The sequence below is a fragment of the Mustela nivalis genome (assembly GCF_964662115.1).
Source record: "Mustela nivalis genome assembly, chromosome: 8".
NCBI classification, from domain to species: Eukaryota; Metazoa; Chordata; class Mammalia; order Carnivora; family Mustelidae; genus Mustela; species Mustela nivalis.
In genome coordinates this window covers 20,114,178-20,137,629 of record NC_139027.1, presented here as the reverse complement: position 1 = coordinate 20,137,629, position 23,452 = coordinate 20,114,178, and the positions used below count along the sequence as shown (strand labels likewise).

At 48.9% G+C, this 23,452-nt stretch overlaps 2 protein-coding genes and 1 long non-coding RNA gene across 12 annotated transcripts in view; 2 read left to right on the top strand and 1 right to left on the bottom strand.

Moving 5' to 3' along the window:
- The window catches only part of LOC309871792 (glucokinase regulatory protein-like), a 32,842-nt gene extending 15,996 nt beyond the window's left edge, over positions 1-16,846 (bottom strand). The window contains exons 1-6 of the mRNA XM_082745235.1: positions 16,646-16,846; positions 13,691-13,759; positions 13,254-13,324; positions 12,707-12,901; positions 542-640; positions 215-312 (exon numbers count right to left, since the gene is read on the bottom strand). Coding sequence (XP_082601361.1) covers positions 215-312; positions 542-558 — 115 coding nt within the window. The 5' untranslated portion in view covers positions 559-640; positions 12,707-12,901; positions 13,254-13,324; positions 13,691-13,759; positions 16,646-16,846. The remainder of the gene's footprint in view (positions 1-214; positions 313-541; positions 641-12,706; positions 12,902-13,253; positions 13,325-13,690; positions 13,760-16,645) is intronic.
- Positions 1,892-10,795, top strand: LOC309871776 (intraflagellar transport protein 172 homolog). 7 transcript variants are annotated; one of them, XM_082745200.1, is made up of 13 exons: positions 1,892-2,173; positions 2,571-2,664; positions 3,638-3,731; positions 4,765-4,868; positions 5,044-5,129; positions 7,319-7,454; positions 7,539-8,121; positions 8,991-9,084; positions 9,197-9,261; positions 9,445-9,625; positions 9,872-9,981; positions 10,095-10,224; positions 10,334-10,793. In XM_082745200.1, exons 7-13 carry the CDS (start codon positions 7,946-7,948, stop codon positions 10,349-10,351), a joined length of 774 nt encoding a protein of 257 aa, XP_082601326.1. In that variant the 5' UTR covers positions 1,892-2,173; positions 2,571-2,664; positions 3,638-3,731; positions 4,765-4,868; positions 5,044-5,129; positions 7,319-7,454; positions 7,539-7,945; the 3' UTR covers positions 10,352-10,793. The 7 variants fall into 7 exon arrangements, with proteins under 7 accessions (XP_082601326.1, XP_082601324.1, XP_082601325.1 ...); XM_082745198.1 differs by lacking the exon at positions 3,638-3,731; XM_082745199.1 differs by lacking the exon at positions 3,638-3,731 and having other exon boundaries at positions 4,765-4,881.
- A 30-nt stretch (positions 16,847-16,876) lies between the features above and the next one.
- LOC309871814 lies at positions 16,877-19,905 on the top strand. Of its 4 annotated transcripts, XR_014315486.1 has the most exons (4): positions 16,877-17,272; positions 17,828-17,942; positions 18,487-18,590; positions 19,670-19,905. It is a non-coding gene; the product is annotated as an uncharacterized lncRNA (long non-coding RNA). The 4 variants fall into 4 exon arrangements; XR_014315487.1 differs by lacking the exon at positions 18,487-18,590 and having other exon boundaries at positions 19,670-19,900; XR_014315488.1 differs by lacking the exon at positions 19,670-19,905 and having other exon boundaries at positions 16,877-17,013; positions 18,487-19,139.
- The last annotated feature ends 3,547 nt before the right edge of the window (positions 19,906-23,452 follow it).

Here is a 23,452-nt window from a genome sequence, read left to right as displayed (position 1 = left end):
TCACACACACGGGAGGCCACAGCTAAGGGGGGATGGGAGTGGAGGAACCAAGTCCTGAGTAGGGGTTCACAGCAAGGAGCATTTGACTGAAATGCCTATTCAAACAGGACAGTCTGGACATTGAATGAGGAACCCCCATGGGCTGGGGATGGGGGGAGGAAATCGGTTTGCATTCAGGAGGAGCCAGGAAGAAAGTCTGGAACTGGGGTCCCACCGGCACCAAAGCTGTGGATACACTCCACTCCATCCATGATGGCCATGATGCCCAGGGTCTGCCAGCCAACCAGGTACACGCGGCCTTTTTCCTCCACGCTGAGGCACGGGCCAGAGGTCAGGACAAGAGAGGAGATGCGAAAAGATCAGGGATCAGAGCAAGATGCACACGGCCAAGCACAGGTGCAAACCAACAGAAAGGTTACCGCGCCCTCCATCACGCAGACCTGCTCCCCTCACCGCGTTAAGGAGTCCTCAGGGTCTCTGCTGTTCTCAGGACAGTCCCCTATCCACGCGACCTCCCCACTCCTAACACGTTTCCACACACCTGGTGCTGGCTTGCATCGTCAGGGCAGCGATCTTCGGGCTTTGACTCTAGGTCACCTGATGAGCCCGCTCTAATGTCCGCAGGATTTCCAGAAGGCACCTGGGAGAAAGGCCACCAGCTCCCGGGGCGGGCCCAGGGCCCCCTCTAGACAGCATGGGTACCCAGCCCTGCCCAGGGGAAGGCACAATTCCCTGACAACTAAGTTCTGCTGGTCCCTAGCGGAGGTGCGGGGAGTCCTGTCAGAACGCAGGGCAGAGGACAGAAAGGACTTCCGTGAGCAGAAGACAAGTCCCAACCGAGGCCGAAGGACACGAAGAGAGCGGGGCGAGGAGGACGGGCTCGGAGCAGACGCGGAGGTCAGCGAGGATTCTGGGAGCCAGGCCAGAGACACAGGCCCCCGCAGAAGGAGTTCTTCCTGCACGACCTGGGCCCTCCCCAAGCCAAAGACTCTCTGAAACGAGGTGAGCTTTCGGTGTTCCGGGTGGGCTCAGGGATTAGGTGTCCCAGGTGGGCACAGAGATCAGTGGGACCTGAGGAGCCCAGGGTCCCCAGAAAACAAGTGAGACTTTGTGTGCTAAGAAACCCAGGCCAGCTCTTTTCCCACGGCCCAGGGTGCGGTGGCGGTGGGACTGGCCCTGAAATGAGCATCCACTGCGGCACATACATTTTTGGTGAAGGAGACTCCTCCATTAAAAGGAGCAGGGTTAACAGTATCTCAGACTCAAAAAAAAACTCAGGTTTTAATTCACTCACTTCCCTTTTCCTGCTCCCACCATCTGTTGGGACTCTGGCAGTTCCACAATAAACCAGGATTTTGTGTCTCTGTGCCTCTGCCTGGGACTCCACAGTGGAATTCATCTCCACTCTCTTTGTATTACCGTTGCCTCTTTTCAGACCACTGGCTCAGTGTTTGTCGCATGATATTACACTTTGGTGTTTATAGTTAACTGGCTAAACTGAAATGCCCATGAGAAGAGGGCCTATTCGTTTTTGGTTTTTTTTTTTTCTTTTGAAATCTCCGGTGGCTATATTAGCATCCAGTACATAATGTATGCTTAAGTGTTTGGTGAAGGAAGGAAGGAAGAAAGGGATGGATGATGGAAGGGTGAATTAAATAAATAAAATAAATAAAGGGCCCCGGTCCCCTCACATCAGCTTTATTAGTCCTGTCCTTTTATCCCCTTCGATGTCTTCTGGGTCTCTTCCTTCTGTTTTCTGTTTCTTTTTCCTTCTTTGTCCCTTGTTACAGCTCATTTTTCTCACCAGCCATGATCTCCTTTTGTTTTCCCCACTCCTATTGCTCTCACCCCATTTTACTTTTAGCTTGATTTTCCCACCTCCTTCCTTTGAACCTTTCAGTCCTCTCCTATGAGATTCCCTAGCATGTGTGTTCTCTCTCACTTCCTCTCTTCTCTACTACAGCGAGACTCATTGCCTTCTGTTACACACCCATTTCCATCCTTTTGCTCAGTCTCCATCTCTTCTGAAATCCACCTCCTTAATTTCAGACTTCGGGTACTCAACTGGAGCCCTCGAAGAAGCATCTGGGAAGAGGCAAAGCACAAGGAGATTGCCAACTTATATACCGTCACTGCCTTGGCCTGGAAACAGGATGGCTCATGACTCTGTGCGGTGCGTTTTACTAGTAATCCCTTTCTGCCTGGGTGACTTTCTCCAAACTAGGAAAAATCCGGCCTTAGCCTAAAGCACTCTCCCTGAAACTAGAGACTCTCTTCTTCCCTTTTGACTTCAACCTAAAAATATGACATTAACGGCAGGAAAGAGAAATTCACACTTTATGGGAAGCCAAAAGAGACAAAGAATTCTGTAGGCAGGGCTGATTTCTCCCTTTCCTCCCATCACTATCCTGGCGTCCTGTGAGTGCCACCTCTTTCCATCTGGTACTTCCCCAAACTGCCAGCCCTTTTACTGCTAACTCTTTCCTAGATTCTAGAACTTGGGTTTCAAGGGTGTCTCCAGATATCCTTCTGATGCCTGTTACCTTTTATGTTGTCGCTTTCCCTTCTAGGGCACACTCTGGTGGAGTGAAACAGTTTGACTGCTGCCTCCGGAGAAGCATTTACAAGAATAAGTTTGAGTTGACATGTGTGGGACCTAGCCAGGTAAGCAGCTGATAGCCTGCTGCACCAAAATCTCCTTCTGGACACTGCCACAGTGCCAAATTGAACCCCTGGCAGAGCTGTTCTGGAGAACAGAGTGTATCAGGCAACTCTTTGACAACTTTCCTGCTATAGCCCTTCCAGCTTACTGTAAAAAAGATTTAAACACCAAATTGAAGGGGTACAGAGATTGCCACTTCCATCTTCCTGATTTAAAACTTTACTACCAGGGGGGCCTGGATAGCTCAATCTTAAGTGTCGGACTCTTGATTTCAGCTCACGTCATGATCTCAGGCTTGTGAGATCAAGCACCCCGAGGGGCTCCACGCTGGGCATGGAGTCTGTTGAAGATTCTCTCTTTCCCTCTCCCTCTGCCCCACCCGTGTCTCCATCCCTCTCTAAAACAAAACAGAAAAAGCTTTATTACCTGTATGTTGTTAACTGGAGAGTTTAGAATTACGCAGGTGCATTACATTGCTTTAGGGCCTCTGAACTCACCGTGTATGACATTGCAAGGTAATTTCTTAGTTCCTGAGCCTACTTTTCTGTTTTCTCTCCCTCTGTCCTTTTTTCCTTCCATTTATTATTCATTGCTTCCTTCATTCTTTTTCTCTTTTTTACAATTTTGTTCACTTACTTGACAGAGTGTCCGCACAGGAGCAGGGGAACGCCAGAGGGAGAGGGAGCACTCGGGCGTGGGGCTGAATATGGGGCTGATCCCAAGACCCCAAGGCAGATGCTTAATCAGCGGAGCTACCCAGGCGCCCCCTCTTTTTTTCTTTAAGATTTTATTTTTAAATAATTGTACACCCACATGGGGCTCAAACCCACAACTGAGATCAAGAGTCGCATGCTCCTCTGACTGAGCCAGCCAGGCACCCCAGTTCTTTCATTTTCTGTCCATTCTCTATACATGAGCACTGTTAGGACCGAGAATACAAAGATAATTGTCTGTATTCTGTTGTTCCTTAATCAGGATCATTTTAGCAAAGAGGTATATGAAATGACAGTATGATCAGTATACACCACGATGAAGTAATCACAAAGATTTTCACAAGAGGTACTGGAAGGTAAGGAGAGTGATTAGTTTTACCCCGTATGTATTATATATTAGCATTGAAGGAGATAATCTCTGAAAACATTTTGTATATCGTAAAGCACTGTGTGAATGGGAGGTGTCATTTTTACCAACAAGAGCCCAGGCTAGGTGAGGAAACAAGAGACTACCTTTGTTTAACACTGTAGAGGTGGACACGGCAGGTTCACCCCTCTTTGGGGTTGAGGGAAGCCTCAGGGAGCTCAGACTTGTACCTTACCAAGGTGATTGAAGAACCTGTCATCAGGGACCTGGGTGGTACTCAAGTCACACTATGGCTACGAGGTGGAAGAGGTGAAAATCCTCAGAAAGGAACGTTACCTGGTGGCCCACATGTCAGACACGCTGCTGCTGGGGGACTGAACACTAATCACCATAGTGAGGTAGGAACCCCAGGCGAATGGAGCATCGTGAGCTGCTACTTCTGGGGAGCCCGGGTCCTTAAGGGGGAAGATCTCTAAGGAAAAGCTCTAAGATGCTGGCGTTGGGGACCTGGTGGACCTAGGAGTGAGACCCTGGAGATTTAGAATCCTGGATTGGGAATTCCCACTGTTGGACTGTTTTTACGGCATCTCTCAGAAGCCTAGAAGCCTAGGGCAGAATGTGACATAGCACCCCACTTGTGGAACATCAGGGCCTTCCTACACTCCTTCTCTCCGCCCCCTACCCCGCCCTTCTCTCAGCGTTGTCTTGGATACTTACCCACATTGTTCTTATATCCTCTCCCTCTTTTATGGGTGGCTTGGCAGGAATCTGTTGGCAATGAGAAGTATTTCTTTGGAAATGCAAATGTGAGTAGAGCTTGCTTGACTGACCATCACCATCTCAGTCAACCTCCTAGCTAAGAGAGAGCAGAGAAAGAAAGGAGGGCGAGATAGGCAGAGGAACAGAATAAAGAGAAAAGTGGGGGTCACTTTGCACTGATGAGACATCTCCCTCTACTACTGTTGACCGTGCAGACTTCCTCATGCAAACTTTCCACCACGTGACAGTCCCTTCATCCCCAGGTGTGCATGATCTTCAATGCTGGAGAGCTAACCCCGGTGGAATATGGGCGTCATGATACCTTGGGTTCTGTGCGTACTGAATTCATGAACCCCCACCTCATCAGGTAACCCCACAAGGTTCTCTAAATTTTTGAAACCCAAAAGAAGTCCCTTCTAACCTCTAACTCCTGTATCCTCAAGATTAATCTAAAAACTTCGTCCCCTATGGTACTTTGGGCCCTTGCTCAACATCCCGATGACCCAAGTCCATTCTGCCTTACCTCACCCTTCGTGTTTCAGTGTCCGTATTAATGAGCGGCGTCAACGAGGGATGGAAGACAGTAAGAAAGTGGCTTATCTTGTCAATGTTAAGACTATTGCTATCGGTAAGCCTCTCTCATAATTCTGATAACAAAACAGGGGTTTATAGATGCTTCCATATCACAGGGGTATGTAGAGTGGAGAATGCAGGAATCTGAGAGGCACCAGGTAAATGTATGGCCCTGCTCTCACAGAGGATGTGGGACGTGTTCTAATCCACATGTGCGAGTCTGTGTCTAGCTGTAGAGATACACATATACTGTTACGCATATCAGCTTGTCCCTGTAATTCTTCATGTTCTTTAGGCATGTATCTTAGGGCTAGGAATTGTGAACTGTAGAGCAGAATCATCAGTAAATTTTTGAACTTTCCTGTTTAGACTTAGGACATAGGATAATGGACTGTTTGAACCAGAAGGAGACTTATTTTCTGTAGAGTTTGACATTGGTAGCCAGTGAGGACAAAATTTATTTGAATTTCACAAGTGTTCACATAAATAAATAGATCTTATTTTACATATTAGTAATTAACTCTGGGGACACGTAGGTGGCTCAGTCAGTTAAGAGCCTGCCTTTGGCTCAGGTCATGATCCCAGAGTCCTGGGATCAAGTCCCACATCAGGCCTCTTGCTCAGCAGGGAGCCTGCTTGTCCCTCTGCTTTCTGCTCTTCCTGCTTGTGCACTCACTCTCTCTGACAAATAAATCAGTAAAATCTTTAAAAAAAATTAACTGTATCATGAAATGTTTCAAGCATAGAAAAATGTATTTAGAGCAGCACAGTATTCCCTATGATGTATAGAGAATAGCATATCCATATAGCGTCGTTAAGAACAAGGGTCTAGGGGCGCCTGGGTGGCTCAGTGGGTTAAGCCGCTGCCTTCGGCTCGGGTCATGATCCCAGGGTCCTGGGATCGAGCCCCGCATCGGGCTCTCTGCTCAGCAGGGAGCCTGCTTCCCCCCTCTCTCTCTCTGCCTGCCTCTCTGCCTGCTTGTGATTTCTCTCTCTGTCAAATAAATAAATAAATAAAATCTTAAAAAAAAAAAAAAAAGAACAAGGGTCTAGAGTCAAACGTCCCCACTTCTGCAATTATACCTGTGCGATCTTAGGTCAGTTTCTTAACCTTTCTGTATCTCAATTTCCTCATCCACAAAATGGGGATAAAAATCGTACCTACCTTATATGAAAAGCACTTGGACTAATAATGTCTGGCAAATAATAAGCAGTTAATAAATGTTAGCTATTAATAATATTATTATTACTTGTGTACCAATTCCTAGTTTTTTTTTTAAGATATTATTCATTTATTTGACAGATGAAGATATCAAGTAGGCTGAAAGGCAGGCAGAGAGAGGAGGAAGCAGGCTCCCCACTGAGCAGAGAGCCCGATGCGGGGGCCGAACTCAGGACCTTGAGATCATGACCTTAGCCGAAAGCAAAGGCTTAAACCCACTGAGCCACCCAGGCGCTCCTAGTTTGTGATTTTTGAGGTCTCATTTAAGAAGTTTTCCTGGGGCACCTGATTGACTGAGCCAGAGGAGCATGGGACTCTTGATCTCAGGATCGTGAGTTTGAGCCCCATGATGGGTGTAGAGTTAAAGAAAGAAAGCAAGAAAGAAAATTTTTAAAACAGAAAAGGTTTCCTACTCCCTCCTATATTTTAATATTTTTAGATTTTGCTTTTCACCTGGAATTAATTTTTGTGCATAATGTGGGTGTGGCTCATATTTTACTTTTTCTATGTTGAACCGTTTATTGGAAATCCGTTCTGTACTCACAGATTCGTAATGTCCCCTCTTATAAATCAAGTTTCCAAATACATATGGGTCTGTTCTTAAGATACTTTTACAGTTCATGAGCTTTATGTTTCACATCCACCTGTTGAGTTGTAATGGAAATGGTGTAGTGTGGCGGCCCATGTTCCAGGGGCAGTAATGAGCTATGAGACTTTGGACAAGTCATCCCACTACACAGGGCTCGTCTTCAATAGTATATAACATAACAGAGTTCTTCTCTTACCTTTTTTCATTAGTGACCCTATGAGGATCTAATTAAAATCATAGATCCAGGGGTGCCTGGGTGGCTCAGTTGGTTAGGCGACAAGCAGGGCAAGTACCTGGAGGCGGAAAGGTGAGCCGTGTCCCCAGAGGCGGCGTGCGGGGAGAGGGGTGCGTCTGAAGATGCTCACCGTCTGCCTAGAGGGCAGTGATGCGGGAATCTGGGTCAGGAGGCCCCGGGTGTCTCTCCCCTCCCCAGGCTCTACGTGACAGTGGAAGAGCCTGATCTTGCCATCACCATGTTCAAAAAGCACAAGCTGGATGATGATATGATCCGCCTGGTAGGGAAGCACCACCCAGATCTCCTCAGTGACACACACCTAAACCAGGGCAAGGTGAGCCCTTCTCCGATCTCGGCCATCTCTTCCCCGAACAGGCCCCACGTCCCCCTCGCCCCATCCTGACCCCCCTTTCCCCAGGAGCTGGAGTCTGAAGGCCGACTGCAGGAGGCCGAGTATCACTACCTCGAGGCTCCGGAGTGGAAGGCAACAGTGAACATGGACCAGTCCAATGGGTTTTTGGAGGAACCTACCGGGTAAGGAGTCCAGGTCACTCTGGGGACACGCCCGTCCCTCTTCCCCACTCTCAAGTGACACATTCTGAACTGGTCGTGGGTCTCTTTGAAAAACACCCATACCGACAGGCAAAATTTCACATGCGGTAGGAGGGGTCTATGGACTACCTGAAGTCCATCCTTGGACCCTGAGCAGGCTAAGGCTAATAGACCCCAAAACTGAGCCGTATCCCTGTTCTAGTAGAAAGACCTGACCTTTGTCAAAGCTGCAGTCCAGTCAGAGAGGGGAAGGGAGCAGCCCTGTGGACCTGCATGGGAGGATTGCCAAATGGCTTTGCTTCACAGGTGACCAAGGCTCACGGAGGAGCTGATGCCCACAAGCACGTGGCCTATCTGTGGGCAAAGAGCCTGGGAGGAGCATCCTCAGTGAGACTGCTCACTAAGCTCGGACTCCAGGCAGCTGCCGTGGACCACGCCGCCGACAACTGGTGAGGCCCCACGGCTTCTCTCCACTGGACCCTTTCGAGACAGAGCCTCTACATAGACAAGGAAAACGGCTGTCTAGCTGTGTTTCTGAAAATGGAGGCAGGAGTGAAGAAATCCTTGGAAGAACGTGATGGAGAGGCAAGGAGTGAATCAGTAGCTCTGCCCCTGTTCCCCGAAGGCTCAGAACAGTGTTTAGCTGTTCTAAGAAGATGGAAAGTGATCTGCGTTTTTCCTTCTTTTTCAAAAAGACCTTTTAAAGAAATTACTATAGCCAGTGTGGGGCTTGAACTCAACCCCAGATCAAGGGTCCCTCATTCTACAGAGTGAGCCAGGCAGGTGCCCCAGAGAGAAGAGCTTTTAAAAGCAAAGGTGCACTAAGCCAGTAATTGACTTCTGAGTAACAGAAGTGGGCTTCTGTTAAATGCAAAAAGAGCTTTTCTTAAGCAAATGTTACAAAGACCAGTAATAATCCTGCATGGAGTCAGATGGCTGAGGGTAGTCAATGTTTTAGAGAGACAGTTTTTCTGCTAGTATAAATGTGGCTCAGGAGGAAGTGGTGGGGAACCCGGAGCCCTCGCTCCCGAGGCAGAGTAGTGCTGTGAGGCTCACTGCGGTCCCCTGCCTCGCGCCCATCCCATTCCTTTATGCCCACTGGTCGCAGGAAGCACAGGCTTTTCCAAGTGTCCCCTGACCCCCGTCCTCCTTTACGTGTCTGTGTGCTTCTGTGTCACTTCACATGGGTTGTCTTCTCAGTCTGTCCTTTCCCTCCCCTGGCCCCGTCTCTACCCTATTTGTTATCTCTTGCCCTGCTCCCCCTCTCATAAAATGAAAGTACTGAGTAGGCAGACCTTACCTACACCTTCCATTTCAGCTCATTTGAATTTGCTTTTGAACTCTCCCGGCTGGCCCTCAAGCACAAAACCCCTGAAATGCATCTCCCATATGCTCTGTACCTGGAGGATGAGGTATGGATGTGCTCCTCCTCCCTTGCTTTTAACCTGGACCTCCTCCGGTCTCCCGGCTGCCATGATGGCAATCTGCTTCTGATCATGTGCGGCTGCCCTTCTGTCCCTACAGGGTAAATTTGAAGAGGCCGAAGCTGAACTCATCAGGGCTGGTAAGCCCAAGGAAGCAGCCCTCATGTGAGTTACCCGTCAATTCCTTACACCCGTCCTCCCAGCCGCAGCCCCAGGACCTGGCATGGCCACCTTCACCTGAACCTAGTACCAATAAATCTTCTACCCCCTCTGATATGGCTGTCTGTCTCCCACTATTGAAGCCTCAGTCCTGTGCTGAGCCTCCCCTGTGTCCTCTTCTGGGAGCAGGTTCGTCCATAACCAGGACTGGGAGGCAGCTCAGCGTGTGGCCGAGGCCCACGATCCTGACACTGTCGCCGAAGCACTTGTGGGGCAGGCCCGGGGGGCCTTGGAGGAGAAGGACATTCAGAAAGCAGAAGGGCTGCTGCTTCGGGCCCAGAGACCGGGCCTGGCCTTCAATTATTATAAGGTAGGGCACCAGATTCAGGGCCATGAGGGGGAGGGGGAGAGAGTGTAAGAACCCACAGAGCACTACACTAACCAATACTACTGGGAAAGATCCAGAGAGTTAGCACTGGAGAGGGGGAAGGAGACAAGGAGGAGAAGAGAGTTGCAAGGACCTAGGGATCCGTGGCCCATAGTATAGAGCACCTGTGTGGCAGTGGGAAGGTGTCATGCCTGCCTCTGCCTTCCTGATACCTGGAAATCTGAGCAGGAGGCTGGATTATGGAGCGACGCTCTGTGGATCTATAAGGACTATGTGCGGGGCCAGCTGGAGGTTCTGCGAGAAGAGTATGAGCGGGAGGCTACCAAGAAAGGGGCCAGGTATGACGCCAGGAGGCAGAAAGTGTGGGCAGGGCTGGAGCTTGGGTCACAAGGTGTGCACGGGATAGGCCAAGCGGCCCAGCCTGTCCTGGTCATGTGTACTCACATCTCAGGGGCATGGAGGGGCTCGTGGACCAAGCTCGCCAGTGGGAGCAGGCTGGAGAGTATAGCCGTGCCGTCGACTGCTACCTCAAGGTGCGGGGCTCAGGCAGCAGCAGCCTGGAGGAAAAGTGCTGGATGAAGGTGAGGCGGGCTCCACCCTTCCTGGACGCCCACTTCCAGGACCGCCCTCACAGCCAGCATTCCTCCTCAGACATTGCTTTTTCCTACTGGGCCTCTCATTTTTGAACAGGCGGCAGGTACCTGCTGAGTGCTTGCTAGATGCTAGAGCCAGAACTATGAAAACTATAAAAGGGGATCTGAGGCAGAACGCCTAACAGCCTGAAATTGGGGGAAGTTGGACACCACTGTGGCTCAGCTAACTGAGTACCTCGGTGAAGATCAAGGATGTGATTTGAAGTGGAGTTCAGAGGCGGGTGAGGTCCCGACTGAGAGGGAGGGAGGCTCTGTGAGGGAGGGGGCAGACCTGGGACCAGAGCTGGAAGGGCAAATCCAGAGGCCGGAGCTGGGGCCAGAAGGAAGCCAGGAAGAAAGCAGAGCCTCCTCCTCTACACAGAAGCTCCTAAAGAGAAGAATCTAGCCGGCTAAGCCAAGTCAGTAGGTTTCATCAATTCCTAAACATATATATAATCACATTTTATTATCTTAGAAATTGGGTTGCATGTAAAGTTTTATGTTTTTTTTTAAAGATTTTGTTTATTTATTTGACACAGAGAGAGAGATCACAAGTAGGCAGAGAGGCAGGCAGAGAGAGAGGGGGAAGCAGACTCCCTGCTGATCAGAGCGCCTGATGCAGGCTCCTTTGAACAGATGCTTCTCTTTGGGGTCCGCATCGTCCCGACCCTATTCTATCTCCTGGGCCTTGTTTTCCTTGTCTCTTCATTCCTGTTTTGAATGTCTGCTTTCTGGTATTTGATGTGGCCTCTGTAAGCTGCCTTCAATCCTTCCCGAAACAAGAGACTACATCAACCAGTGGACCAAAAAAACGAAACAAAAACAGAAACAAAACAGAACAAAACAAAAACCCACCAAAAACAAAATCCTCATAAGCTCAGGGACAGTCCGTATTTACTCTAATGTTCTGAGATGTGGTGAGTAAGACCATATCCACCATGCCCTCCTCTTCATGGCTGTAATGTAGATTTTGGTTTTGTTTGTTTGTTTGTTCTGTTTTAAAGATTTTTATTTTTTTATTTGGCAGACAGAGATCACAAGCAGGCAGAGAGGCAGGTAGAGAGAGGGGAAGCAGGCTCTCTGCAGAGCAGAGAGCCCGATGCGGGGCTCGATCCCAGGACCCTGGGATCATGACCTGAGCCGAAGGGAGAGGCTTTAACCCACTGAGCGAGCCACCCACTCGCCCCTGTACTGTAGATTTTGACAGGTTTCCTCTCAGCCTCCCCCAGGGGCCTGGCCCGTCAATGCCTTTCATTACAGTGGGCTCACCTGGCCATGTTTACGGGGCTGAAACCAACCAGGACTGGTAAGAAGGTGCCTGGGCTGTCCATGCCTGAGTCCACCTGGCCTGCTACAAAGGGAGCCTGACAGCAGGGGGAGAAAAAGGGTATGATGAGAGCGCAGGGGTTACTCTAGTGTTTCCTGAGGCGCAGGACCATCAGATTACCCCGAGTCCTTGTTAGAAATGCAGAGTTCCAGCCCCAGGGAAGATTTACTGGATCTGCCTTGGAAGAGGAAAGCTCCAGGCCTGTATTTTTAACACGGTCCCCCAAGGAAATCCTCTGCATGGTAAAGTTTCAAAACTCCTGGACTAAATTGTATGCTCCTTAAGGTCGGTGTCCTGCCCTCCTTGTGTGTCTCCTTCCGCATCTAGCATTGCTCGACCTGTTTCTCTTAGTGAATTGTTAGAATCAGTACACTGCAGTGGTGAGAGAAAATTGGGGACACCAAATCCAGTGCTTGGAATCTTGTCAAAATGCAGATTCAGACTCAGTAGGTCTTGGTGGGGGGCGAGATTCTACATTACTAGCAAATCTTTGGAGATACAGATGTTGCTAAGCAAGGACCATGCTTAAGTAGCAAAGGACAGGTCCAGGGGTCAGCTTCTTATGTAAAGAGCAAGAGAGTAAATATTTTAGGCTTTGGGGCCCCTGTGAACTCTATACAATACCCAACCCTATCGTTGTAGCATGAAGTGGCCATAGATCTTATGTAAACACAAATGGCTGTGTCTGAATAAAACTTTATTTACATAAACAGGCAGCAGCATGATTGGCCACTGTGGTTTGCTGACCCTGGGACTAGTCCATCTACCTTGCTTGTTGAATGGACTGATACACAGGTATTCTGGAATCGGATCCTTTCCCTGTCATTCCACATTCATGCAGCTGGGTCTCAATTAGTGAGAGTAAAATCAAAATTCCTTGTGCGAACCCTTTCTGTTTTCTAGTACCCACTTCCTCAATCTATTTTCCATGCTGTTCTACCCCCACCGCCTTCCTCCCTGTAGAATGGATCCCCCCAGGCTGTCTTCACACTCACAGAGAGTCCCACCGAAATGCCAATGACAATCACCCTCTTCTTCCCAGCGACCACCTAGGAGAGGAGGGTGGGTGAGACAGTGCCACCAGGAGGATTCTAGGATACAAACCTATTGCATGGAGATGTCAGGGTCAGGACTGGGGAAGAGAATGGGCTTTGGCTGGATGGGGACTCTAGTGTCTTTGTGAGAAGGAACAGACAGAGACGTCTGGTTGACTATCAGGGGAAAACACAGACCTTCTTCAGTTCTTCAATCCCGTGCAGGGCACTATCTTCTGTCCCCTCCCTAGATGCCACCACAGACCTAAGAGGACAGACTCAAAGTCAGTGGCACTGGTTGGAAAGCAGAAGATCATGGTATACTAGGGAAGAAAAGGGAATGCTTTAAGAGAAGGGAATGATGGAAAGATATCATTGACTGAAACACCTACTAGTTGCTGAACACCACAACAGACACTTTTTAGGGCTGGACACTCCAATTCCAACAAGGGCCAGACAGGTGACATGAGTATGTGAAATGGGCCGAGGATAAGACAATAAGAAATAATGGGGACCAAAGAAAACTGGGCACGATCTCCACCTGAAAGCCTGAAAATTCTATTTCTAGAAAATACTATCCAGGCCAAAGAAAATATTCACAGGCCAACGTGGCTTACCTGTCACTGCTTGCAATGAGGTAGGTGTAGAGGTTTCTGTCCTAGAACTTTCAAAGCTGGTTGAAGGAGACCTGTCAGCGGGGAAGGACACGGGTTAGTGATGAAAGTGAAGGGAGCGGTAACCTTGGATTTTGACAACGCGTGTGAGGATTCCCTCAGGCCAGCGCTTAAGCCAGTCCTGCTTGGAATTTGGCACGTCGAAAGCTACTTGCAGATGACAGCTTGGGGTGCATGGGATGTAGAGACACCCTCAATAGATGGAGTGGGGCCCAGGTGGGTTCGGAAGATACGGGGTTCCACGGTGAGATCTGTCTTTGAGAAGAGAGGGAGCCAGGCCTCAAGAGGGCCACCTAGGAGCTTAGCTATGATGAGCTTTATGGTCCTGAGGGTTACCCCGAGAAGGCAGAGGAAGGAAAATCGGGGACCAGGGTACTCACTGACATGAGAAACGCCATCCTGCCAGAGTTGCCCCCTCCACTCAGCACCACCAGCTCCCCCTCAGGTTCCTGAGAAAGAAAAATTCCCAGTGTCGCCAAGGCCTAGCTCCTAGCTCAGCTTGGGGGAAGCACATTCCTTCTTTGTCAGCAACAGAAGAACTCCTGGGGAGACTCCTTAACCCTCCTTAACCACAAAAGGGAACAGAAAGATGCCTGGATTTGAGAACGAAACTTCATTCTGACTCCTAAATCTGGCTTAGCTACTTACTCCAACCTTACTCATTCCAGAAAGGACGGAGAGCAGCTTTGTCATCCAGCAATCACTCAATAAAAAGCAGCGCTACCCAGCAATTATTAGCTGGATATATTTGGGCAAGCTACTGTGATTGTCCTTTGTTTTCCTATCTGAAAAAAAAAATGGAGACAATCACACTCATTTCACAGGTTTTTGCAAAGGTAATGAGAGTGAAAGCACAATGTCAATTACAGAGTGTGATGTAGATAATAGCTATTATAATTACTGTTGATTAATAAGATGACAATAAAGAGGCCAGAGGGAGGACTGGGAGAAAGGAGAATGGAGATGGAGTAAAATGAGAAGTGGAAGCCAAGAAAAGAGAAAGGGGGGAGGGAGAGAAGTTAGGAGGGGAGGAGACAGAGAGACTGTACCTTCAGCACTTGCTGCACTTTGCCAGCCACTTGGACCATGGTGGTCAGAACTGATTCACTATACAGTCTCTGTAGGGAGCAGGTGGGAATCAGAAGCCAAGAAAAGGACAGTGGATTTGGGGGAGGGGTAGGAATGAATGGTGTGGTGGAAGGGCTCTCAGGTCTCAAACACGAAGGACCATTGGCATGGAGCTGGCATCTTTATTTTCAGTGTCCAGGGGATGGGTCTGGATTACCTAGTCTGTGGGCATGACTTGCCCCACCTCCTGGAAGATCTCAGCATCACATTGTCTCAGCCATTGAACAATTTCCTCGGCAACTGCTTTGTCGAGGTCCTGGGTCAGTGGGTTTGACTCCTCTGTGATTGGCAGGGCTGCCTCATACCCAGACCTCTAGAGAGAAGGGGCACAAGGATGCAGACAGGAAGCCCAGGCCTCGATCACGCCTCTGGATCTGGAGGTGGGAGCGGCAGCAGGCACAAGGTTTGGGGACACAGACGCACACACACACAGCATCCAAGGATTTAGCCTGAACTTGGTACTCTGGGTCTCAAAGGGGGAGGGTTCTTTGGGTACCCCCCCTTCCCTCAGCAACTCAAAGGAATTGTCTGGGTCTGGAGGCAGATGCTGCACTGCACTACTCCAATGTCTTCCACGGAGTCTCAGGGGCTCCCCCTCTCACCTGGTGGCCCCCCAGCTGCTGGTGACCTCACCCCTTGGACATTTTTCCAATAAATGTTCTTGGACAAACTGGAGATGACTGTTGGGATACTGTACAGTAAGCTGAAGACACTTCCCCACTGTCTCTCTCCTGACCACAAGGCCCTCTCACACCACCACCAACTCGACAGGAGCACTAACATTGTTTTAAGGTGTTTGTTTGGATTCTGTAGCCTTGAATGGGTGGGGAGAGGACAGAAATGGGTGTAGAAAACTAGAGCCCTAGTTCCTTTTGTTTTGTTCAGTGAGAACGGGGGAGAAGGAAAAGAAGGGGAGGTATATAAATTCTCCTGCATCCGTGGAAACGAAGGTCATACCACATGAGAGGGGCCGGTAACCTTTTTAACTTCACTGCCTACATTGACACCCAAGCTTTTCACCATTGATTCCTCTGACTCCTCCATCAACCTCGAGTTAATTTCCAGAAAGGGACTGAACGGTGTTTTGAGACAAATGAAAGAGAAGCTCCGCTAATGGATCCTTCAGTGCCACGTGCTCCTATCCTGTGCACTCCTGTACTCCTAGTCTTCCCCTCACTCACTTTTCCTTTTCTTTCTGTCTGCCTCTGTCTCGCTGATTCGGTCAAAGTCCATAATAACTGTAAATTGTAAATGACTCTATATTCCCTCTCTGTCACTATATCCAGACGAGGATGATGGAAATAAAACTGAAGGGTTGGAACTCCCCTGTCAAAAGACTTATACTTTGGGCTCTGGGGCTACTTCCTTCCTGTGAAAATAGGGGGGTGGGGGGCATGGTGCCAGTGAGAGAAAAACCACTGTTTTCCCAGAGGAAACCACTGATCTTTCCAGAGCAGGTGTATCAACGCTCCTTTTCTGCATCTCAGTCTCTCTGGCACGTTCCAGAATTTAGACCAGTAATTCTGAAAGGGACCCCAATCCAAACAGATCAAAAGTCATTATCCTTTTTACCTCACCAAGCTCCAATCCCACGTATCACAAGACTTAACTTCATCCTATCAGATAAGCCCCGTTCTCATTTGCCCTCCGCCATGAACCACAAAAGCATCCAGATCTGGGCAGCAGTCTTTGATCCACTGCTACCCAGTTCTGCAGTAGTACCTCTCACTGGCCACTGGCGCGGAAACACATCGCAGACTCTGGACACGTCATCTCTTGGGATGGAAGTGGCACGGGGTATAGAAGCATGGCATAGATATAGGGAGCTACGAGTTCAGAATATAAAGGCTGTTTCAATGCATCAGCTCTGGGTTGAATCCCAGTTACATCCTTTACTGTTCATTTGTTAAGGGACCCCTCTAATCCCGAGTCTCCTGGCATGAGAAATGGAACTAATAATGCCATCCCCTTCAAAAGCTGTCTTTGAGATTAAATGAGATAATGCATCTACAACCTTTTGCACGGTAGCTGGCAGACGCATCCTGAGGATTCGGTTAGCTATCATTAGTAGCCTTGTGATACCCCGCGCACATCATAGAGCCCATCTGGCTTCAATCCGGGCTGCTGCAAAACGTATGAAAGCAACCGCCCTGCCTTCCTCCAAGGTTGTAAGGATTAAAAGAAGTATTCAGCCACACTTCACTCACAATCCAGGCGGGAGGAAGACCGCGACGCCATAGGACCTCGAGTTTGCGGAGGGCTCGTGGGCGTGGCTTCAGCTTGAGTTTGCAAGCGACGACAGGATTGGTTGAAGAGAGGATTCGCGTCCTCTCGGTCCCGCCCTAGACCTCACTGCGCCTGCGCACGTTCTCTCTGCTTCACAGCGAAGCTATGTGGTGACTTTGCGAAGTGTGTGTCGCTGTACTCGCGTCAGCGACAGCGCGTCAGCGGCAGTCGCTGAGGCAGCGTTACGGGTTGTCAAGGTAACCACGGGAGTTGTCGCTGATTGGTGGCATCCGAGAGACAGGTGTTCGTCTGGCAGTTGAAGCACCTGAGGTCCCTGCTGAGCCCTCAGGTGAGGAGTTGCGTGCCTCTTCCCTCCCCCGCCAGACTTAACGTTCCCAGAGAAGTGGGGGGAACTGAAATCTCACGATGGTGAGCGCCTACTGTATGCGGAATCTCTGCTCGGTCGGTAGTGTGCAGTAGCAGGACGGACCGCTAACCGCGGTAGCTTTCGTCCGTTTCCTTTGACATCAGTTGTGTATGAGGCCCCGTGCTGGGCGCACATGGAAACAGCGAGCCTAAGTCTGCGCCCGGATAAACGAGCGCTTTAGGTAAAAGCCCCCAAGACGGAGTGCGGAAGACCCCCCACGTTCGTTCTGATGATGGAGATCTCAGATTCGGAAAAGGCTGGGCACCGGGAGAGGAACCATGCTGAAGAGAGGCTGGGTTTTGGAGGTAGGAGACCAGCACTCAAGTCCTAGTGCCAGCTGCACTTTCAATAAATGGTCCAATCCCGCTGACCTGAAGCCCTCGGCACACAGTCTCTGAGCGCCCACCCAGCGGCTTCATTGGGAAAATGGGAGTAACAATGATAGCAACCTGAGGGGGTTTGGGGGAAGAGTTCACAAAAGCCTTCGCGAACTAAAAAGCCCTGTAGAATCTGATAGAGGAGAGAGAACATTCAAAATAAAAAGGATAGACTCAGACAAAGCTAATGATAGTATCTGCCATTAGTGAATGTTTGCTATGTAGCCAGACAGCATCATTTAAAGAGTTAGGATTGTGGTTTGTGGAGTCAGACATACGGGGATATAAATCTTGGTTCCACCCCCTTACGAACTGTGTATGTAAATTTGAGCCAATTACTTAACTTTTCTGAACCTCAGGTTCCCCATCTGTAAAATATGCATAATCATCTCTGTCTCAGCGTTATGAAGTAAAAGGACAATGCATATTGAGCATCTATCAAACTGCCTAGTCTATGGAAAGATCTTGTTAAAGGTTAGTTTTTATTATTCTACTCCCGGTCCCCATTGAATCCTCAGGCAGTGCTATGAGGAATGAGGAAGGCTTCACAGCGAATGTGGTATTAGGAGAATAGAGGGAAATTAGAACAAAAGAGAGAAGTGCTCATTGCTCAGGAAACTGCCCCCAAATTGTAATTTAAAAATTCCTTTACCCTAATGGAATAATTGGAAGTGAAAATCCCCTTCAGTCTTTCAAAATAAGATGTCATGATGCAGGGTAGGGCAAAGGCCCAGGATTGGCAAAATGATGAAGGAAGATGATGAGCAAGGAAAACGAGGAACCCTCAGCCCTTCAAACCTAATTTAATCAAGCAGTGGATGGGGGGGTAAAGGTGGTGGTGAGGCTGTTTTCTGACTCTGAGGATTTTGATGGGGGGAGGGGGAAAAAGGCCTTTTAAACCTGGGACTTTGGAGGTACCTGGGTTAGGAGTGACAAGTAACAAAGTTTCAAACCAGAGCTCTGGAGCCCTAGTAATTAATCACACAATTGGAGCAGAGGCTAAATGTTTTATTTCAAGGAGGGAAGTCCCTAGTGAAGAACCATTGAGGACCAGGTGGTGGACAGACGTGGAAGAGAATAGTCGACTGGGAGATGATCACTTCAAAATTGGACTTCTGAGCAGTGCGTAGTTTGGGGGGGGTGATTAAAAAAAAAAAGCTGGTGGCAATTTCATCTTAAATCTCAACTCTGATTGTTTTACTCCCCATTCCAGAACTTTCACTGTCTTTTTCCTACCAAATAAGCCTAAACACCTTGGCCAAATTTCAAAGTTTTTTTGCGCTGGCCTCCCTGTTTTTCCTGCCTTACTTCTTCTGTTCTATTTGCAAGATAGTTTCAGGTGTATTAAATTACTGTCTCTTAATGAGATTTGCCTTTGCTCCTATCATTCCTTCTACTTCAGATAACTTCCCCCATTTAACTACATCCAATTCTTCAAACCTTAAAGTTGGTCATTTAAACATAAAACGATTTCAGATTTCAGGCTTCTCCAAACTATCATCGTGCTTTGTACAGGCCTCTCTAATGGAATTTTTCCTGTTTGCACATGTTATTAGCCTGGGGACAGGGACCATATTTTGCTCTTTGTCTTCCTCTTAGCCCCTGACTACATTCCTTTCTCAGTGTGGTATTCAAAAAATATTGAATGAGGAGTGCCTGGGTGGCTAACTCATGAAGTGTCTTCAGCTAGGTCATGATCCAAGGTCCTGGGATTGAGTCCCACATTGGGCTCCCTGCTCACTGGGAAGCCTGCTTCTCCCTCTCCCGCTCCCCCTGCTTGTGTTCCCTTTCTCGCTGTCTCTCTGTCAAATAAATAAATAAAACCTTTAAAAAATAATATTGAATGAAAAAAAATGTATATATTGAATGAATGGTCGAAGACCAGAACCTATTAAAAAAAAACTTATCAGACCAATTGATTTTATTTCAGTTGAGCTATGAGGGAGCAAGGCCATTGCAAGGGCCCATCGGTACACTCCATTCTGTGAGTCACCTCGAAGTGTATTTGCATTATGGGTTTCTAAAGCACCTTGTTCTCCTGGGCCAGAGGTTTATAGCTGTGGAGACCAGGGTGCATCTTTTGTTTTAAGGACTATGATGTGGAGAATTGACCAAAGTCACAGTAGAGCTAAAGGAACCAAAATTCTTTTGTCACTCTAGACGAACAGCTGCGCTTATTTTTGCCCCCTCTGCCTCTGCAGGATGGAGCTGCAAAGGTGACTTGCATGGCTTGGTCCTAGAACAATGCCAAGTTTGCGGTCTGCACAGTGGACCGAGTGGTGGTGCTATATGATGAACATGGGGAGCGGAGAGATAAATTCTCCACCAAACCAGCTGACATGAAGGTGAAGAGAGTACTGTGTGTGTCAACCTGTTCATGGGGTCTATAGTCTCATTGGAGTCTATAATATGGAAGATGGGGTGGACTGGTAGCAGGGAGCCCAGGTAGGGTAATGTTTGACACAGAAGCAGGATTTCTTGGTGAGACAGAGTAATCTCTTCCTCTTTATTTTAAAAAATTAAATAAAAACAACCCACAAAGAAACAAAAACAAAACTTCGAACTATTGTGTTGAAGAAGAAACTTAATTGACAGTAGACTATTTAGAAGTGAATCAAAAGTCTATATCTCAAAACTTATGAGATACAGCTAAATAGTACTAGAAGAAAATGTGCAGGTTCAAGATAGATTCTCCATTAAAAAAACAAAAGCTTGAAAAGGCAGCTGAGCTCAGTATTCACCTCAAGTGTTAGATAAATAAAATCAAGGACCAACAAAAAAACACTAAACCACTCCTAAGCTGAACAAAGAAAAAGAAAAACCTCCATGAAAACTAACATTTTTTTAAAAAATAAGTTTTTTTCTTTCTTTATTTGACAGAGAGAGAGAGGGAGAGCACAAGCTGGGGGAGCGGCAGGCAGGGGGAGAGGGAGAAGCAGGCTCCCCACTGAGCAGGTAGTGAACCTTGAGATCATGACCTGAGCTGATGGCAGATGCCCAACTATCTGAGCCACGCTGGAATCCCCCAAACTAACATTTTGAAGGAGAAAATGAGCTCCAGAAATGTTACTTAAGCTCCAGCCGAGGAAAGAGAAGGCACACCAAGTAGTTAAACCCCTGGGAGGGATTTAATAGTGACCTAATCACAAAGTGTAAGGAGAGCTGCATGAGCAAGTGGGGAATGGGGACCCGAGAAACAGGGGGGCCTCACACTCAGGAGTCAGGCTACTGGTGTCTACTCCCCCCCATTACTGTTTGGCAATCCACACTCCCTTGGAGGCAGCCTTTAATAGATGCAGCCGTCGCAGAAAATGAATGAACACAACCAATCTTACCAACGTGAGAAAGGCAACACCTTGTAAGGAAGGAAATAGACTCGACAAACAAAATAACCAATACTGGAGGAATCTGAGTTAGGAAGAAAAAAAAGAGACTCTGAGAGAAATATGGGTAATCATCTCAGAGGTGTAGAAGACCTGACATCTGGGCCCTGGAACCAGGGGTTGTGAAAAGTAACCAACTCTGGGAGAGATCATGGGAAAGAACGGGGGTTAGATATTTAATCACTGGGTCTTGCAGTGTCGGATACAGAGTTGGGATTTAATCCCAAAGTAACAGGAAGCTATGGGAGAGTTTTAAGGAAGACAGAGAGGTGGTCCACTTACATTTTATTTATTTATTTTTTAAAGATTTATTTATAGGGCGCTTGGTGGCTCAGTCTGTTAAAAGTTGGACTTGGGCTCAGATCATCATCCCCAGGGTCGAAAGATCAAGCCCCATGTTGGGCTCTGCGCTCAGCAGGGAGTCTGCTTCTCCCTCTCCCTCTGCCCCTCCCCCTCCTTTGCGCACGCGCAAGGGCCCATGCTCTCTCTTTCTCTGTGTCAAATAAATAAAATATTTTTTAAAAAGTCCTGGGGCTCCTGGGTGGCTCAGTGGGTTAAAGCCTCTGCCTTCAGCTCAGGTCATGATCTCAGGGTCCTGGGATAGAGCCCTGCATCGGGCTCTCTGTTGCAGGGAGCCTGCTTCCCCCCACCCCCCTCTCTGCCTGCCTCTCTGCCTTGTGATCTCTGCCTGTCAAATAAATAAATAAAATCTTAAAAAAAAAAAAAATAAAGTCCTTATTTGCAAACAATAATCTACTTAATCATTTCGATGGAAGCAGCTGAACAATAGAATTAGCAAGAGAATTCAGTAAATTGGCTGGGTGCAAAGGTTATTAAGGTTCAGGAAAGAAAAATAACCCATAATACACTTTTTTCACCCCGCTCTTAACTATCTAGCAGGAGACAAAATAGTTGTTGCCACAAGGAACAGTTCTTGCCCCGTGGGTCTCCCATCCACCAGACCACAGTGCAGAAACTTGAGGACCACAAACCTGTCTTCTTTCGTGATCCCAAACCGCAGGAAGACAACAAGGTGCGAGCACTCTAAAGAAGGCCCAACGATACCATTCACTTAAGAAACACATACATTGCCCACCCCCCCCCCAACCCCCCACATAAGGACACCTGGAAGGGCACCTTCTAAAAGCAGAATTGTTTGAAATTGTCACCCAAAGCGGCCAATAATTTTGCAACGTAAAAAAGCACAAACACTTAAAAAATCCTGTCTGCTGGAGCAAGCTGTGTGTCCTTGTTCAAGTTACCCGGCCTGTCCGCGCATCAGTTTTCTCATCTGTAAAATGGGCACAATGTAAAGTTGAGCTAATTCACGGAAGGAGTTGAACACAACGCCTGGTTAGTGGCAAGTACTCAATAAATGCGAGCAGTAGCAAGAATGAGTATTAGGAGCCAGGCCGCTTGGGCCATCCTTTCTCCTCCTGCTCGCTTTCCCAAGTCCCTTGCGGGGCCTGGAACTCGCGGCGGGGCCTGGAACTCGCGGCCGGCCCGAGCAGGTGCGACCCGCAGCAGGACTTTGCCGGGCCGCAAGGGAGCGCCAGCCGGAAGTCGGGAGATTCCGACCCCAGCCCCGCACGCGAGCTCGGTTTTCTGGTCTGTGAAATGGGAACGCGGATCCGGCCGTGCCCACCTCACACCCAGGCTGCAGGGAGGCCAGCTCCAGGGCAAGGAGCCGCGGCCGGTTACCTAAGGAGGGGGCCCGACGAGGGGGGCCGGCGGCCGGGCTCGCGGTGCGCCTCCTCGGGACTTCGGCCTTGCGGCTCCGGCGGCGCGGGCCCATGGCGGGCGCGGAGGGTGGCGGCCCGGAGGCTCCTTTTCTGCCTTCGAGGTCGGGAGACAGAGACTGGCGTCCGGGGAGAAGCCCGGGAACGTCCTGGCCGCGTGCCCCGACCGGGTGAGTGTTCGGCAGCCCCCCACGGGGCCTCGGTTCGAAGGCCCGGCACTGCGAACTCACTGGCGGCGTTTTTTAAAACCCGAATTCAGCGACTCCCAGTGGCTGGCTCTGGAACGCCCCTGGCGCAGAGCGACGGCAGGGAGGGCCAATGGGAGCACAGGCCGAAAGGCGAGCGGCGTGCGCCGAGCGAGGGCGTAATGGATCGACGGTAGGAATCAGCCAATGGGAACCTGGAGAAATGAAAGAAGGCGGGAACTTCTGCTCCGCTTGTGGGGGTGCTCAGTTCTGACCCCTCCGACCTTCGTCTTCCCTGGGGTGGGGCAGGAAAGCTCTATTCTGGAGATGTAGTTGCTGCGATTGTAGAATGCGTACCTGAAGAGAAACAACTTTGTTTAAACATTTTGTGTTTGTCCTATCACCCTGAAGTGGTTTTTAAAGATGAGGAGACAGACCTAGAAAGAAAGGAACAAGCCCATGTCGCCCCCGTGGCCTCCTCAGGAATACCCCACGAATATGGCTCAGAAGCCAGTTTCACTGCGTGAACGTTACTGATGACTGGGGTGGCGGGACAGCCAGGATCTGATGATGTCTTGGCTCACACTCTCCCGCACTATGGTAGAATCCTCCTAGGGGAGATGACTCCTTCCCTTCGTGTTGGAGATAACACGCATTCCGGCCAACTGTACATCTCA